Source organism: Asterias amurensis, chromosome 10, assembly GCF_032118995.1.
Source record: "Asterias amurensis chromosome 10, ASM3211899v1".
NCBI classification, from domain to species: Eukaryota; Metazoa; Echinodermata; class Asteroidea; order Forcipulatida; family Asteriidae; genus Asterias; species Asterias amurensis.
In genome coordinates, this window is record NC_092657.1 from 8,244,416 (window position 1) to 8,260,720 (window position 16,305).

General features: G+C 39.4%; 1 protein-coding gene across 2 annotated transcripts; it reads left to right on the forward strand.

Annotated features, from left to right (window-relative positions):
• Positions 1 to 2,097: 2,097 nt before the first annotated feature.
• LOC139942929 (GTPase KRas-like) lies at positions 2,098 to 15,266 on the forward strand. 2 transcript variants are annotated; one of them, XM_071939752.1, is made up of 8 exons: positions 2,098 to 2,361; positions 5,933 to 5,981; positions 6,821 to 6,849; positions 7,668 to 7,752; positions 9,109 to 9,251; positions 9,807 to 9,925; positions 11,323 to 11,364; positions 12,720 to 15,266. In XM_071939752.1, the coding sequence occupies exons 1-8, from the start codon at positions 2,331 to 2,333 to the stop codon at positions 12,786 to 12,788; spliced, it is 567 nt and encodes a 188-aa protein (XP_071795853.1). In that variant the 5' UTR covers positions 2,098 to 2,330; the 3' UTR covers positions 12,789 to 15,266. The 2 variants fall into 2 exon arrangements, with proteins under 2 accessions (XP_071795853.1, XP_071795855.1); XM_071939754.1 differs by lacking the exon at positions 5,933 to 5,981 and adding an exon at positions 6,040 to 6,088.
• Positions 15,267 to 16,305: the final 1,039 nt, after the last annotated feature.

Below are 16,305 nucleotides of genomic sequence, written 5' to 3' on the forward strand. Positions count from 1 at the left end.
CGGTTAACAACATCTTCAGATGGATTTATGGCACGAATACTAGGGGGAAATCTGTCAAAGATTGAGCTTGCGACCACGATTGTGCTGGCTTTACTGCGTGGGTCCGGGCCCGCTTTAGGGCCCGGGGAAATGTTGCATTCTAGATGCTCTGTGGTGCAATCTTATAGGCCAATGTAGAGGCCAGTTTGGCAAACGAAACAATGCAATGTCTTCAAAATTTGAGCAGAAGAATTTGAGCAATGGCAGACAGAGACAGCGCGTCACACAGTAAAGTAAACAATACAGTAACTAGAGAACTAAAAAGTATGGAGATGACACGCACTTGCCCTTATAAGTTATTAAGACACACGAGTTAACTCAAATTGGGGGAACATCCCCACCATCAGGACTGGTGCCAATGGCGGGAATTCGGAAACAGGGTTTGGGCTTCACAGTACAAAACTTGAGCGTCTTGCGTCTTGATAAATATGGTCACAAACATGGAGGGATATTTGATATTGTGTCCCACACCCTTCAAAAAAGGGGGAGTTGGGGGCACCTTGTCCCTACCACTCTTTAAGAGGGGGTGGTCCTGTCAACGATGGAACATTCAAGTGCTTTAAGCTTTACGGCGTGGGGTCCGAGCCCGCTTAAAGGCCCGGGAAAATGTTGCGTTTAAGATGGGGGAAAGTTTTGATTTACAGTCTCCCCCACCATTCAGAAAGTGATGTCATTCGTTTCCCCCATCAGGATTGATGCCCATGGCGGCATACGGTGCATAGTTGAGCTGGTCAAAGAAAATGAAGGGGGGGGGGGGACATCTGATATTGTGGTGTCCCCCCTCCCCCCCCCCCCCTGCAAAAGTTGGACGTTGGATGTTATTATAGGAGGATGATTCAAAAGAGGGCGCTATCAGAAGAAGTTTGTACACGTTGTGGAACCGAATCTCCGGCGGGACAGAATCTCGAATGGGTGCTTGCACCACACTAAAATTAATAACCCCATGCATGCAGAGACCTCCATCTTTGGTGAAACGTGCAAGCGTGAAAGGTAAATAATATTATAACCCCGACCCTTACCCCCTGCCCCCTGCCCCCGCAAAAGACTGGTTATAGTAGCTGAATATAATGATAGATGTGATGAGAGACTTAGTCCAGGAACCTGCAATAATTAATTTGTGTAGTCCTTTTAAGTTAGCTACCACTTACAATGTATCTTAGGCAGACTACTGAAATGAATGGTCGGGAAAAGTTTCCGTATGGCGCCACCACTTTTTCATTCGAAATGCAATAATATAGTATCTAATTTACCTCAATGAGATAACCCTTTTTGTAAAAATGAGTGAAAAAGTGGTGGCGCCATACGGAAAGTTATCCAATGGTCGAATTTCAATCATCAATTTTGATCTTTTCAAATAAGTAGTTTTGTTGTTGAAGAAAAAAATGGCATTTCGGTTAAACAAAAAGAGAACACAAAAAGAGAAAAGTAGCCATAGGCCCTTTTCGAAACCGTACGGCTAGGCTTTGGCTTTGGACTCGGCATGAGGCTCTGTTCTCTCGTCTGAAGCCCTGGGCGCTTATACCCAAAGCACGGGCAATACTATTGTCAAAACAACCGGCGGGGCCAAGCTAGCCTAAGTCGAATCCAGAAAAAGGGCAATCAAAAAGGGCAATAATCTCGTCTAAACCATCTCAGAGCCGTATAGTGTATAGCGCCCCCACCCGTTCGGGAAAACAAAATTAGGACCAGCTCCCGCCGCCGAAAGAGCATTGTAATACGCGTAATGCATGACTCCAAATGAATCGGAGCCAGTCTACATGGAGCTTTCATAGTCTTTGTAGCAGCAGTTTAAAGTTGTAATAACATTATTGAGAGTATGGAAATAAGTATTAATTACCTAAAATAAATATAACTGAATACAAATCTAGTGTAAATATAGAAACAAGTACACTTTTTCACAAAAATGTACAGAAGCTTAAATTTATTGTCATTTGCGAAGCCAAAAGAAGAATAAAAAAGGTGAGGTTTTTAAGAAACGGTTTGTAAAGAGTCTAACAAAAGGATCAGCTTAGTATGTGCGGATGGGACATGTACACACAGTAGTACTGCATGCATGCATCACACACAAGGCCGCTGGGTGGTCAACAGTATTTTGGGCGTCGCACAAACTGATCTCATTCCAACGCATGCATTTCTGTTGGAGTCTAAGGAAAAAGATCAAGTCTGATTTAAGTGTCTTTTCTTTGCAGAGGTCATGCTTCTATAAATGAGTGCAGATACGGTACAGACAGGACGGAGGGGTTTGTTTGCTGTTTAATTAACAGACACATGTTGGACAAATAGACGAAACGATGACAGAATACAAATTGGTCGTCGTTGGAGGTTCGTAATTAATATTGTGCCAAGTGCCAGTCAGATCACATTATGATGTAGTTACCCATTCCATTAGTCATCATCACAGTCACAACACATCCATTCAGTGTTGTCCATCGTGATGCTTCCGTGTCAGTGGGTTGTCACTGTCGGACCCGTTTTGTTTGTTTGTTTGTTTTCTTGGTTTTTTCAAGACGTGTAGACTGTATACATAGTGTGTTCAACTTCATGTACTGTGTCAGGATACATGTATGTTGGCCCTTCTTGTTTTGCATTGATTGATTGGAATGGAAGGGTGCAAATGATTTAATATTTAAATAATTATTGAATGATAAATCCTTATCATCGGACTAGGGCTAGGCCTGGCCTAACCTATTTCATATAAACAATATTTAATAATAGTAATACAAACCCATAATACCGCCCCATATTCCATCCTACAATGCATTGAGTTTCTGAATCGCGATAAACCTTATGGACGTAGCACTGACACTGTGCTCAATAATGTTGCATCTGGCATGATGGTCATAGAGGTTAAGTATGAATAGTTGCGATAACGTAACCCTCCTGCTGACAGCGGAGCCGGAGGGTTACGAAGCATACTCGAACGAAAAAGGCGAATAGTCTAGTCAACAGATTTGCTAAATTTTTACCACTTTCAAAAGTCATGACACAAATTCTAAATTTAATCCTCATTGTGTTTTTTGGTGACCAAAAAAATAAAGCGTTGAACATGTAGGGAAGTCACAAAATGGCCATGCGACAGGTTCAAAAACAGAACCTGGGACATTTGTGACTGTTTCGCTCCGGGATATGGAAAGTTTTTGTCCTGTTTTTCAAAATAATTTCTCAATGTTGTTTTGAGTGTTATTCATTAGACATTTAGGATTAAGTTCCTGTTCATAGAATTTGTGTCATGATTTTCGAAAGTGGTAAAAAATTGAGCAAATCTGTTGACTAGCTGTCCAAATTGTACGTGACCATTTCGACCATTTCGCCCTTTTCATTCAAGCATGCTTCAGCAGGAGGGTTAAGTTATCGCAATAGGGTATTCCTCAATCCCATTATGAAAGTAAAAGCTGGACAAGTTTTGAGATGTGCAGCCTCTCATCATATCAAAGTTAATAAGAATTAGGCAGTGCCATCTCCATAAAATATAAGATTTTATGTTTTCTTCCATTGAGCTATGTACAAATCGTGCCTGCAGGAAGTCTAGGCTCTGTGGCTCAATTGTAAACATGTGATGTCACAGGTGACATTGTCTATAAGTGTAGCTTTTTTTACCTGAACCTACTGGTTAACCCATACAGTATATGTACATTATGTACAATTATTTCACAAGGTAGAATGAGTACATTGTAGGTACTAAGTATACACCTTGCACCTACACATGTACATGTACAATGTAGTATGCTGTCATGTACTTGTACTGATGTACATGTAGGTATGTGAGTGTACTGTATGAAATAAACCCAGGTACATGTGTTACCTTGAGTTTGTTAAATTAGAGACTTCCTGTTGAAGGAAACCCAGTGAGTAAGTGAGCAGACCGTACAAGGTCATGTTGTGTATAGCTTTCACACTGGACAGTGCGTTGTGGTCCTTGATGTACACACATGTACATGTACTGTGCATTGTTCAAAGTGTACACAGCATGTACCGTAACGTTACAGTGTACTCTAGAATACTAGATTACAGTACAGTTGTTGTACTGGTACTGAGTAGGCCTGCTCACTACGAGTTATTAATTTAAGTAAAGTACAATTGGGCTTATTTTCACAGTCACCATTTAGAGGTTTGTCAATACCTCCACAGATTGCATCGGGCCTAGCAATTTAGATTGATTCTCATTATCATGGTTAAGACTAATTTCAGCTCTTTGTGTTAAAGACAGTGGACACTATTGGTAATTGTCACAGACTAGTCTTCTCACTTGGTGTATCTCATATATACATAAAATAACAAACCTGTGAAAATTTGAGCTCAATCGGTCATCGAAGTTGCGAGATAATAATGAAAGAAAAAACACCCTTGTCACACAACGTTGTGTGCGTTTAGATGGTTGATTTCGAGACCTCAAGTTCTAAATCTGAGGTCTCGAAATCAAATTCGTGGATAATTACTTCTTTCTCGAAAGCTATGGCACTTCAGAGTGAGCCGTTTCTCACAATGTTTTATACCATCAACCTCTCCCCATTACTCGTCACCAAGAAAGGTTTTATGCTAATAATTATTTTGAGTAATTACCAATAGTGTCCACTGCCTTTAAGTTGAGCTCTGGACTACTGTTTGGAAGATCATGTACATGGCTTACATACATGTACATTGTAGGATTGTACATTATGATGGAGGCCTGCTACTTCAAGGAAGGTCATTGCCTTGGTGCCCTTGAAATGCTCCAGTAGAAATTTACAGTTTCCTCTGACCTCATAGGGTGCCCTTTACCAAGAAGAAAATGCCCGTGGTGTCCTTGCTCTTTCAAAGTATAGGCGTGATGATGTACATGTACTGTGTATTATGCACTTGGAGCACCAGAGATGACTTTGTACAATGCACAAGCTCTCTCCATCTGTCACTTTATTGTACCTTTCTGCTCTAGATGAGAGTCACTTAATCCTGATGTTGTCAGTGTTGTAGCCACGGTGGGCGGTGCTGGGCGGGCCTGCCCAGGACTCTCAATTTTTGCCCAGCACTCTGAGCAAAATACATTATGCCGCCCAGCACAGATTTTAAATATTGTCCACTTTGCATTGGTCTGAGACACAGCTAATGATAAGGGGTGAGAAAGAACACAATCCAAAGGCCATTCAACTAATTGCATGGCCACATGACACAAACAGTTTGGAAACCTGGCCCCCACCTCAGCAATAATGGCCCACAATTAAACATGAAAAATTTTGTTTTGTTGCCCTTGGTAGACTTCCAACAAAATTTGATTGATTGCCCACCACTAGATTTGGTGTAGCTAGAACCCTGGATGTTGTTATCCCTCCTCTTCTATTGTCTGTTTCTTTCTGCTTCCTGGTACTGTGGTGTGCACTCTGCAGTAGGCCTACTTTTCAGACTTTTATCTGAATTCAGACTTTTTATGTCGGCCTGATTTTATGTCCTATTGCCTTCATGCCCCATGGTCAATGCCTTGGTGCCCTTGAAGTGCACCTCACAGGGTGCCATTACCAAGGAGAAATTGCCTTGATGTCCTTTCAATGATGCAGCATACAATGTACAGGCCTATTTTGAGAAACTGTAAATGTTGTGTTGAATCTGAATTGTAATAATACCATGGTAGCATTAGTGTACGCATGACGTACAATGTACAATGTACATTTAATAAATAATAATTTTATTCATTTGTATTGCGCCCATTCCATAACATAAATATTAACAAATTACAACAGGAAAAAGTGAGAAAATACAACAATCCATAAAATGTTAATACAAGAACCATAGTACATGTTGTAGGAAGTCGTAGAACTACTACGCTAGAAAAAAATGAAAACAAACTGTCCTTAAAAAGATGTGTGTGAATTGAAAAGCCTGAATATACTGTAATGTGTATTGTGTTTTGTTTTTTGTACAGCTGGTGGTGTAGGGAAAAGTGCCCTTACGATTCAGCTCATTCAGAACCAGTAAGTAAGATTTAGATGATAATCTTTGTATTGTTTGTTTTCCTATTATTTGAAACAGCTGGTGGTGTAGGCAAGAGCGCCCTAACGATACAGCTCATTCAGAATCAGTGAGTACAAATTATGTAAAATGTCATCCATGCCTTTTACTCAAGCAAAATATTGTGTTGTTATAAAATCATTGTACAGTAGGGGCCTAAGTGTTTACAAAGTTGTACAGTAGAACGTCGCTTACTAATGTACATGTATGTAGCTACTGAAATTTTGATACTGAACGAGACCTTTGACTCGAACCATACTGAAACTCTGGCCGAGAGCAACATACTATCAATGACAATGACTGACAGCAACATCACTGACAACAACATGCAATCACTGGTACACATACATAGTACATCATAGAAGATTGTTGACCAAACGTTAAAGCCATTGGACACTTTCGGTGAACAGTATTGCCCAAGGCCCACACTTCGTGTATCACGACTTATGTATAAAATACAAACCTGTGAAAATTTAGGCTCAATTGGTCACCGGAGTCAGGAGAAAATAACGGGAAAACCCACCCTTGTTTCCGCATGTTTCGCCGTGTCATGACATATGTTTAAAATAAATCCGTAATTCTCGATGCCTGTACTTGAAGTGCAAAAGAGGGCGCTGCAGTTATACAAAAAATACAAAAGGATCTTTACTTGATCCCACACAGGGGGCAAGCCGTGAAAATGGAAAAACCATCATTAAAACTATGAAACGTATATGTACGTCCATTAAGTTGGATCCTAGTTTTAGACTTGTATCAGAAAGCAATCACTCACCTTTGCTACACTTAATTTTGTCTTCCACAGTTTTGTTGATGAGTACGACCCTACCATTGGTAAGTTTGATTCTAATCTGATGCATTTAATATGTAATATCCAGGCCTGTTCGCTTCGTTTTTGAAAGGGCAAGGGCACCCTACACGTATTGCAAATAACTACTGGAGCATTAATTCATGGGCACCACGGCAGTGACCAGGGTGCATGGAGGCAATCACCTTTGTTGCCTCTGTATAGTATCAGGCCTGAATATCCTATGTATTGTGTTCATGCAGGCTGGCAAATCATTGTAGTTCATATTTGACATCAAATAGTAAGGAAAGTACGTGCACATTATGGTTACATTCGCTACAAGAGACGTTCAGCAACAAGTGTATTGAAAAGCTGCATTAGTCATTTGAATACATGTTCTTACTAATTATTCCATTTCCCTCATGGACAATGTAAAGGGACGCCTATGTTTCGTAAGAGTCACCCTGTTTAAGGAAAGATTTATGAGTTACTAAAAATACAAATTTTAACAGTACAGTACTACAACAATGTGTAAATCTGTTTTGAGGGAGTGTTGGCTCTGAAAAGAGCCGGTTTGGTCTTGACGTTTTGATCTGTAGGCCTACATGTATACCCTGCTCATCTATACTGTTTGAAACGTCGAGACCAAACTGGCTCTTTTCAGAGCCAACACTCCTTCATACACATGGTTGTTTACCCGCAAGTTTACTATTCATATTTACATTTAAAGTAACTCTTATTCTTCACACAATGCGAAGCTTTAAACACCATTTAAAAGATTTAAGTTTGAAGCTTTTCTGACCTATTGAATTGTGTAATATTTAAAAATTTTATTTAACAAATTTGACCTGATATATTTTTGCAGAGGATTCATACCGTAAGCAAGTTGTTATAGATGGAGAGACGTGTTTACTGGACATTCTGGACTCCGCAGGTCAAGAGGAGTATAGGTACTAGACTAGTTTGTTTATCATTCATTCTTATTTATTGGTAATCAAAAGACAAATGACCAACATAGTTGAAAGTGTCACTTAAAAGCACTGGACACTGGACACCTTTGGTAGTTTGTCAAAGATCAGTATTCTCACTTGGTATATCAATAACAAGCCTGTGCAAATTTATACTCAATTGGTCATCGAAGTTGCAAGAGAATAACAGAAAGAAGAAAAAACAAACCTTGTTGCACAAATTGTTGTGCTTTCAACATCCAGATGCCGAATAAAAGGCTTCAGTCTTTAAATATTTAAGTGAGAAATAACCCCTTTCTCATAGGGAGCTGTTTCTCTTAATGTTTTAGAAACCATCAACTGCTCTCCATTGCTCGCTTGTAAAAACTATTTTGAGTAATTGCCAATAATCTCCAGTGCCTTTTAATAGAAAAAATACATTTATACATTAGTAATTTTAGTACATGTTGATGTACATGTACTAACATGTAAAAATACAAGCAAGCAAACACTGTACATGCTGAAGGGACATAGAGTAACTTCACCCTGATCATAGTGAAGTCATAAGCCCTTTTCAAAACCACAGCTTCGGCTTTGGATTCAGCTCGGGCTAGATTCTTTGCCCGTGGTTGTTTTGACATTAGTGAGCTTTGTGTACGCGCTCAGGGCTTCAGATGAGAGAGTGGATCCTGAATCCAAAGCTGAAGCTGTTGTTTCAAAAAGGGCCATAGTTTCTTAAATTAATGTAAATGGAACTCAAGCAGGTCTGGAGAGGACAGTAGTCTGGCCCCTTTACAATCAGTATCCGTTTGTAACATACATAGGGCTATTCAATAGTTCTTTTATTTTCTTCAAGTACCAGATGATTGAATTATGAAAGATTTGCTTTAAAGGCAGTGGACACTATTGGTAATTACTCAAAATAATTATTAGCCTGAAACCTTACTTGGTAACGAGTAATGGGGAGAGGTTGATAGTATAAAACATTGTCAGAAACGGCTCCCTCTGAAGTAACATTGTTTTTCGAGAAATAAGTAATTTTCCATAACTTTGATTTCGAGACCTCAGAATTAGATTTTGAGGTCTCAAAAGCACACAACTTTGTGTGACTTGTAAGGTTGTTTTTTCTTTCATTATTATCTCGCAACTTCGACGACCAATTCAGTTCAAATTTTCACATGTTTTTTTAATTATGTATATATTGAGATACACCAAGTGAGAAGACTGGTCTTTGACAATTACCAATAGTGTCCAGTGTCTTTAACTCATGCATTTGAATTGATGGTTGGAGTATTAACATTTATGTTTTCATTGAGATTCTTTTGCCTATTTTCGTCTCTTCTTTGTTTTGTTGTTCAGCGCAATGAGAGATCAATACATGAGGACTGGAGAAGGTTTTCTTATCGTGTTTGCCGTCAACAATCGGAAATCCTTTGAGGATTTCAATTTATATTGGTCCCAGATCTACCGAGTGAAGGATGCAGAAGAAGTCCCTATGGTCTGTAAGTATGACTAATCAGGAACAGGTTGTCTGGTTCAGTGGCTACTGACCTTGTCACTATAGACCCATTACCCTGTATTGACCAATGTCATACAATCACAACCTAACCTTCATGTACATGTATAACCTACATGTACAATGTACGTGTAGTCTGCCATGTTTGTCTGGATCTCTGCATGCATTTGACCTAATATGGAAAGCTTTGCGGTAACACCATGTAATGACTATCTCTAAATGAGTTGGGGTGGTTCTGAAAAGAATTGTTGATTTCAACTCAACGTTTCGATCAGTGTGCTCTGATCGTCTTCTCAGATTACACTGATCGAAACATTGAGTTTCAACCAAGGGTTCTTTTCAGAACCACCCCAGCTCATTTACAATTGTAGAGATGGTCATTACGTGTATGGTCTTACTGCAAACCTTTCCATATCGTATTTCCACCATGCAAAGTTTCAAATCCTACTCATTTGACCCGACTCGCCTGAATTCATACCCCAAACACTTTTGCTATTCCTAAAATAATTCCTTAATCTGCTTTAATTTTTGTTTGATTCAGTGGTAGGAAACAAAATTGACTTGTCCGACAGAACAGTTGAAGCTCGAGATGGTGCTGCAACAGCCAAGAGTTATGGCATTCCTTACATTGAGACATCAGCTAAGACCAGACATGGAGTGGTAATGCTTTCTACATGTTCATTTGGGTTTTACCATTATACACCAATGTGTGTGTAAGCACTGTATCTCGGTACTTCCTAAGTTATGTGGACAAAATCTCAGGCATATTACTCGGGTGGGATTTGAACCCACGACCTTTGCAATTCTAGAGCAATGTCATAGCAACAAGACTGGGTATACAGTGCTTACACACATCGGTGTATATGGGGAAAACCAAAATGAATAATCTTTATCCTTGATGCAAATTTAACATTTATTATATCATTGTGATACCCACTGCCAAAACATAGGACTCAAACTACCTCTAGCTACCGGGCAATCTCAGTGGTGTAGTTGGTATTAAAGACACTGCTTTGGAATTGCAACAGTCGTGGGATTGAATCCCACCAGAGTAATATGCCTGTGATTTTTGTTAACAGCATTCTGGAAAGTACTGAGTACAAAGTGTGTTAACACACATCGTTGTTTATTGGTAAAAAAACAAATTGAATGTTCTTTGTCCCGATGCATACAGCCGCCACAACCAGGAACACCGGGGCGAACCCCTTCTCTTTTCGATAAGTGCACTGGGTTATTTTACATGCGTTACACAACACATGGGACCAACGGCTTCACGTCCCATCCATGGACAAAGCAATGGTTAAGTGCCTTGCTTAAGGACACAAGCGTCATGGCTTGGGATTCAAAGCCACACTCTGCTGATCAGAAACACCAGAGTTTGAATTCAGTGCTCTTAACCGCTCGGCCACGACACTTCTACTTCCATGCATTACATTTCCTCACACCAAAATCTGTGGCAAAAAGTCAAGAAAAACATAAGGCACCATAACGAGTTGCTAAAGGCGCTTCGCGGCTTCGCCGCTTGCGTTGGTCTTTTTTCGTGCCTGATATCTGGGGTTGTGCTTGACATCTTAGGGTGTCGCGTACGCCTTGACTAAAGGCTAGGTGACAGCGGGTACCCACCCTATCTATGGCCACAGCATCCAAAACCTTGAATCTCTATGAGTCACCTGAAATCAATCTTTGGTGATTCAATTTATTTGACATGTCTTTTTTTTTTTTTTTAATTGACAGCGGCACTTCGTAGGAAGTCAGTTTAGCAGAATGCACATATCTGCCTTGAATCCAGACACTTGGGTTTTGCTGTCCCATTTGGTTCACTTGTTTTTAATGTCAACTTCAATGTATGAGTAGTTTATAAATCAATTTCTGTGTTGATGTCATGTAACTTATTGTTGACTTGTATCAAACTCCACGTATCAGGCAGTTGGCACAATGAAATTAGTATTGGTCTGATATGTGTGTGTTGTGACAACATTTCCTGTCTATGCAGACCCTGTATGGAATCAGACCCGATGGATAATACTGTTCTTATATTCTGTCTTGTTTCCATTCAGGATGATGCATTTTACACGCTGGTTCGAGAAATTAGGAAAGATGTGAGTACAAATAAACTAACCACGTAATCTCACCACCCCAAACCATTCCTCAAAAATCTGCTGTGTATTTGTTTGACTTTACCTCCTTTAAAGGTAGTGGACACTATTGGGAATTACCCAAAATAATTATTATCATGAATCCTTTCTTAATTATGAGTATTAATGGAGAGCTGTTCGTGGAAGTAATTTTCCATGAATTTGATTTCGAGATCTCAGGTTTAGAATTGAAATCAAGCATCTGAAAGCAAACAACTTCGTGTGACCATGGTGCGACAATTTTTTTTTTTTCTTTCATTAATATCTCGCAACTTCGATGGACGATTGAGCTCAAACTTTCACAGGTTTGTTATTTTATGCAAATGTGAGATACACCAACTGTGAAAACTAGTTTTTGACAATTGCCAATAGTGTCCTACTGCCTTTAACTGGACAGCCTGCATAATCAGAGCCCAACATTTTGCTGATACATTACTGTTAGTGAGTATGACATTAGGCTACACAGCTCACATAAGAGGAGATGACACTTTCCAATAAACTTTGGGTGCGTTCGTTTAGCTTCCCTGGGTGTGCCCCGCGGTGCTCACTCGGGTGAGCCCCTGTCAAGAGCTAAACGAACGACCACTCACCGCTCTTGAAGTGATGCCGTTTACCTGGGGCCAGCCCCCAAGTGACCCACTCCACAAGCAGGACGCTGGGGCCTGACCTGGGTGAGTCCCTGGAATGACGTCAAAAGCTATTCGAACGCACCGGGGCAGACCGGGGATGACCCAGGGAAGCTAAACGAACGCACCCTTTGATGCCAGGTCATTTACATAATGAATATAAATAACAGCAAATAGTTCCTCTCAGGAATGATCTTTACTGCATGGTCACAGCGCCCTCTACTGGTCACAGTGCACTCTGTAGTTTATAGACTGGGCTCCTAAGACAGGTCCCTGCTGTCAGATAGGTGATTCCATTGGGTTAAGTGATACGTGCAGTGACATGAGCTTTCCACAGAACACTGCTGTCACGTCCGCAATAAAATTTAATTGTGTATCTCTATGTGAAATGAATGAGGTCAAAGGTGAAAGTAAACGCCGGTTTGGAGGCAGGTATCTGGCGTTATTCACGAGCCTCGAAGTGTGACGTCGGATGTTCAGGCTATGTAGTTCACAGCACCCTCAATGGTTCACAGCGCCCTCTATGGTTCATTGCATTTGATGGTCTGATCCATTAGTACTGTGACTTAGTGGACTTTCATACATTGGTGCAGCTAGGTGCAATTAAAGTTTGTACCACACAGGCAAACATCTTAGTTTACATTCGTCAATCACAATAGTTATTTGTGTTTCTTTTGTTTCTTTTAATTTCAGAAAGAAAGACGAAATGTCAGCAAGAAAAAGAAGAAGAAGAGCAAGGGAATGAAATGTGTTTTGCTTTAGGATATTATTACCCAATTAATTATCCATTTTAATTCTTAATTCCTAAGTATAAATGTTAACTTGTCTGGCACCCTACTTGTCTATAGTTAAAGGTGCTCTCAACCATTTTTACCCTATTTTTGAATTTAGATATTTTCGTTTCTGTGACAGAGTCATTTGAAGCTTTCTCAACACTGTACATGTATTTAGCATTGGCTTTATATTAGGCACTATAGAGAATAGAGAGATTTACAATATCTGAATGGATTGATTTGTTGCATGTGTCATTCCACAAAGTATCTATCCAGTTCTTATCAAGGGATATTCAAGCAAAACTGTGAAGAACTTTATGAGACTGAAGATGGTGTCAGACTTACAAACCCATTGCTTAGAATGATGTGGGTGGCATTTTCCCATTTTTGTCGGCTGTCAAAATTGGGACACGTTATAGTGCTGTATGGTCAACTTGGAGGAAGTTCCAGTGCCCCATTTAGTCGACTACTGACCAGCAACATACATGCGCAGTGACGCGCTAACTCGAACTACTTGTTTGGAAGTCTAGTCGACCATCGGTACCACGGTATTTGTTCCCCTGTGCACTTTACTAGTGTTAGAATGAAACGGGCCATTGGGACCAGTGGAGCAGCCATGGTCATGAGGCTGGTTCCAAATGGTGGACCACAGTAGTCAACCAATGGTCGACCAGCCTTGGTTTGAGTCAAAATAGTCAACCTAAGGCTTTAGTTAAACCTTGGTGCTCACTCGAACTTGCTCTTGGAGTACATGATGTGATTACAATTCCAGCAGTCTAAGCACTGAGACTATAAGCAGCTGCTTAATTCAAAGCTGTTGTGGTTTTGGAAAAGCAGGTGCTATGCTGGTAGCTAGGCACACAGGGTTTGGGTAACTCACAAACAGCGTCCCTATTAATTGAAGCCACAAAAACAAAAAACAAAAAATCAGTGAAAATGGGATATGTGTTGGTAGGCAAGAACAATGTGTTTAGGACCATCATGAAGTGGGTGATCATGAACTAACAAGTACTGCTGTTGTTAGTCTTGGCCCAGGACTACAGTTATGATATTGGATAGTGTACTACGCGCAGCTGTAAATCGCTAAAGCGCGCCCTCTTACGGTATGATTTAATTTACTGGCAAGCTTGAAATCTAGACTATACTGGCGAGCAACTTCAGCCATTTGCAACTGCGCGTAGTACACTATCCAATATCGAGCACTTCAGTCTTGGGCCAAGACTATGCTGTTCTACAATCCTACTATTGAATGGCAGCTATTGGACATTACAGCATTGGGTTTCTTTTAGAGAGATATCTTACAGTCGTCTTGTTGTCAAGATCTGTTCATCAACCTCGAGCCTTTTTTTCTTTGAAAGTTTTGAGTTGGTGTTTAACATTACAAAAGTGCAACCTTTTCAGTAAACATGTACAATGTAAGTGTTTATTATACTAAAGTGAGATTTTAAGCACTTTTCTTATGACAAATTAGTTTGGAGCTCATTTGATACAAAATGGTTTACCACCTCAGTAATATTCTTGTCTTTTTGTTGGTAGTTGTGTTCTTTTTCTTTCTTTAGATTATTAATTTTATAAATGTTCAATATTAGGAACTGGAATATAATTTAATACAATGTAATCCCAAACCGTTCAATGAATTGTTTTTGATCGATACATTTTGCCAGTGAGTGACGATATAATAATGTACAATGCTTACAAATTTACTTTCTGACTTCTTTTTCTTAATACAAGTGAAACTTTCTTTAACACAGCATCTGGTAAGAAAAATATTCAATAGATAAAAATTGCCGAGAAGTGTTGACACAATTTAGGTTTGTGTAATGGATCGCCTTTGAAAGATAGAGGTTCAATTGGATTAAATTACTATTGCTTTCATTGTTCACTTCACATGACAAGTTGGTTCCTTATTATTTCCTTGTTCATTAATCATATTCATTGCAATGATGGTCATCACTCCTTAGCTTCCATTTAGTGTAACTGCACGTGACAAAACACCATGTACACATGCCTCTGACTCGTTGTTGCAGTGCTTTTACCTTTGAATACGAAGCAATTCCTGGTTGATTATCTCTTTGGTAAAAATAAGGAATTTCCTAGTTTGGCTACGGCCACATTGGGGAAACATGTTAAGTGCATTCTGAAAATCAGTCCATACTCTTTAAGCTGTCGCCCAAAATGCAATCCAGACATGGTTTATTATCCACGAAGTATGTAATGAATACACATGGATAAGTAATAAGGAACTAACCATTTTGCCGTTGACGTAACTGTTGGTAATTTTGTGAAAAGCTAATATTAATGTATAGACTTATTATTCCAACATTTAACTCTGCACATAATAACTATTTGGATTTGTGTACATAACTTATAGAGAAACATTAACGCAGTGTATGTAGTACATGTCTTATGTGAAACCCCTCCCAAGTGTTTGTTTTCCAATCAAATTAAATATTTTGGTTCCCTCTAACCGTATAGTTCAAAAGTGTTTTTATGATCTCCATGTGTGTACAGAACCCGAAATGACACAAGTAACGTCATGATGGTCTATAGTTTATCTGCCTCGATTACAATAGATACTTTTAAAGGCTGTGGACACTAGGTAATTACTCAAAATAATTATTAGCATAAAACCTTTTCGTGGTAACTAGTATTGGGGAGAGGTTGATGGTATAAAACACTGTGAGAAACAGCTCCCTCTGAAGTAATGTAGTTTTTGAGAAAGAGGTAATTTTCCACGAATTTGATTTTGAGACCTCAGATTTAGAATTTGAGGTCTCGAAATCAAGCATCTAAAAGCACACAACTTCGTGTAACAAGGGTGTTTTTTTTCTTTCATCATTATCTCGCAACCTCGATGACCGATTGAGCTCAAATTTTCACAGGTTTGTTATTTTTTGCGTATGTTGAGATACACCAACTGTGAAGAGTAGTCTTCGACAATTACCAATAGTGTTCACTGTTCAGTGTCTTTAATAATCTTTTTCTGTGACATGTAAAAAGAGTTCAAATATTAATCTTTGTCTGTGACATGTAAGAGCTGATCTCGATCATATTAAAGGAATACGTTGCCTTGGATCGGACGAGTTGGTCTATAAAAAAGGGTTTGAAACCGTTTGTTATGAAATGAATATGGTTAGAAAGATGTTTTAAAAGTAGAATATAATGATCCACACAAGTATCACTCAAAATTGCACGGTTTTCCTTTTACGTCACGAACACACACGGTCGGCCATTTATGGGAGTCATAAATGGCCGACCGTGTTAGTCGACGAGGTAAAAGGAAAATCGTGCAATTTTGAGTGATACTTGTGTGGATCATTATATTCTACTTTTAAAACATCTTTCTAACCATATTCATTTCATAACAAACGGTTTCAAACGCTTTTAAAAGACCAACTCGACCGATCCAAGGCAACGTGTTCCTTTAAAGGGAGACCAATGGGAACTAGAAAACCTAGGATTGACATTGTTTTAATACAGGAAATAGGTCCTGGGTTAGGATGATG

Coding starts and splice junctions, on each gene's coding strand:
- LOC139942929 (XM_071939752.1), top strand. CDS start 2,331: ATGACAGAATACAAATTGGTCGTCGTTGGAG. Junction 5,982..6,820: donor ATTCAGCTCATTCAGAACCA/GTAAGTAAGATT, acceptor TGTCTTCCACAG/TTTTGTTGATGAGTACGACC. Junction 9,926..11,322: donor CTAAGACCAGACATGGAGTG/GTAATGCTTTCT, acceptor GTTTCCATTCAG/GATGATGCATTTTACACGCT.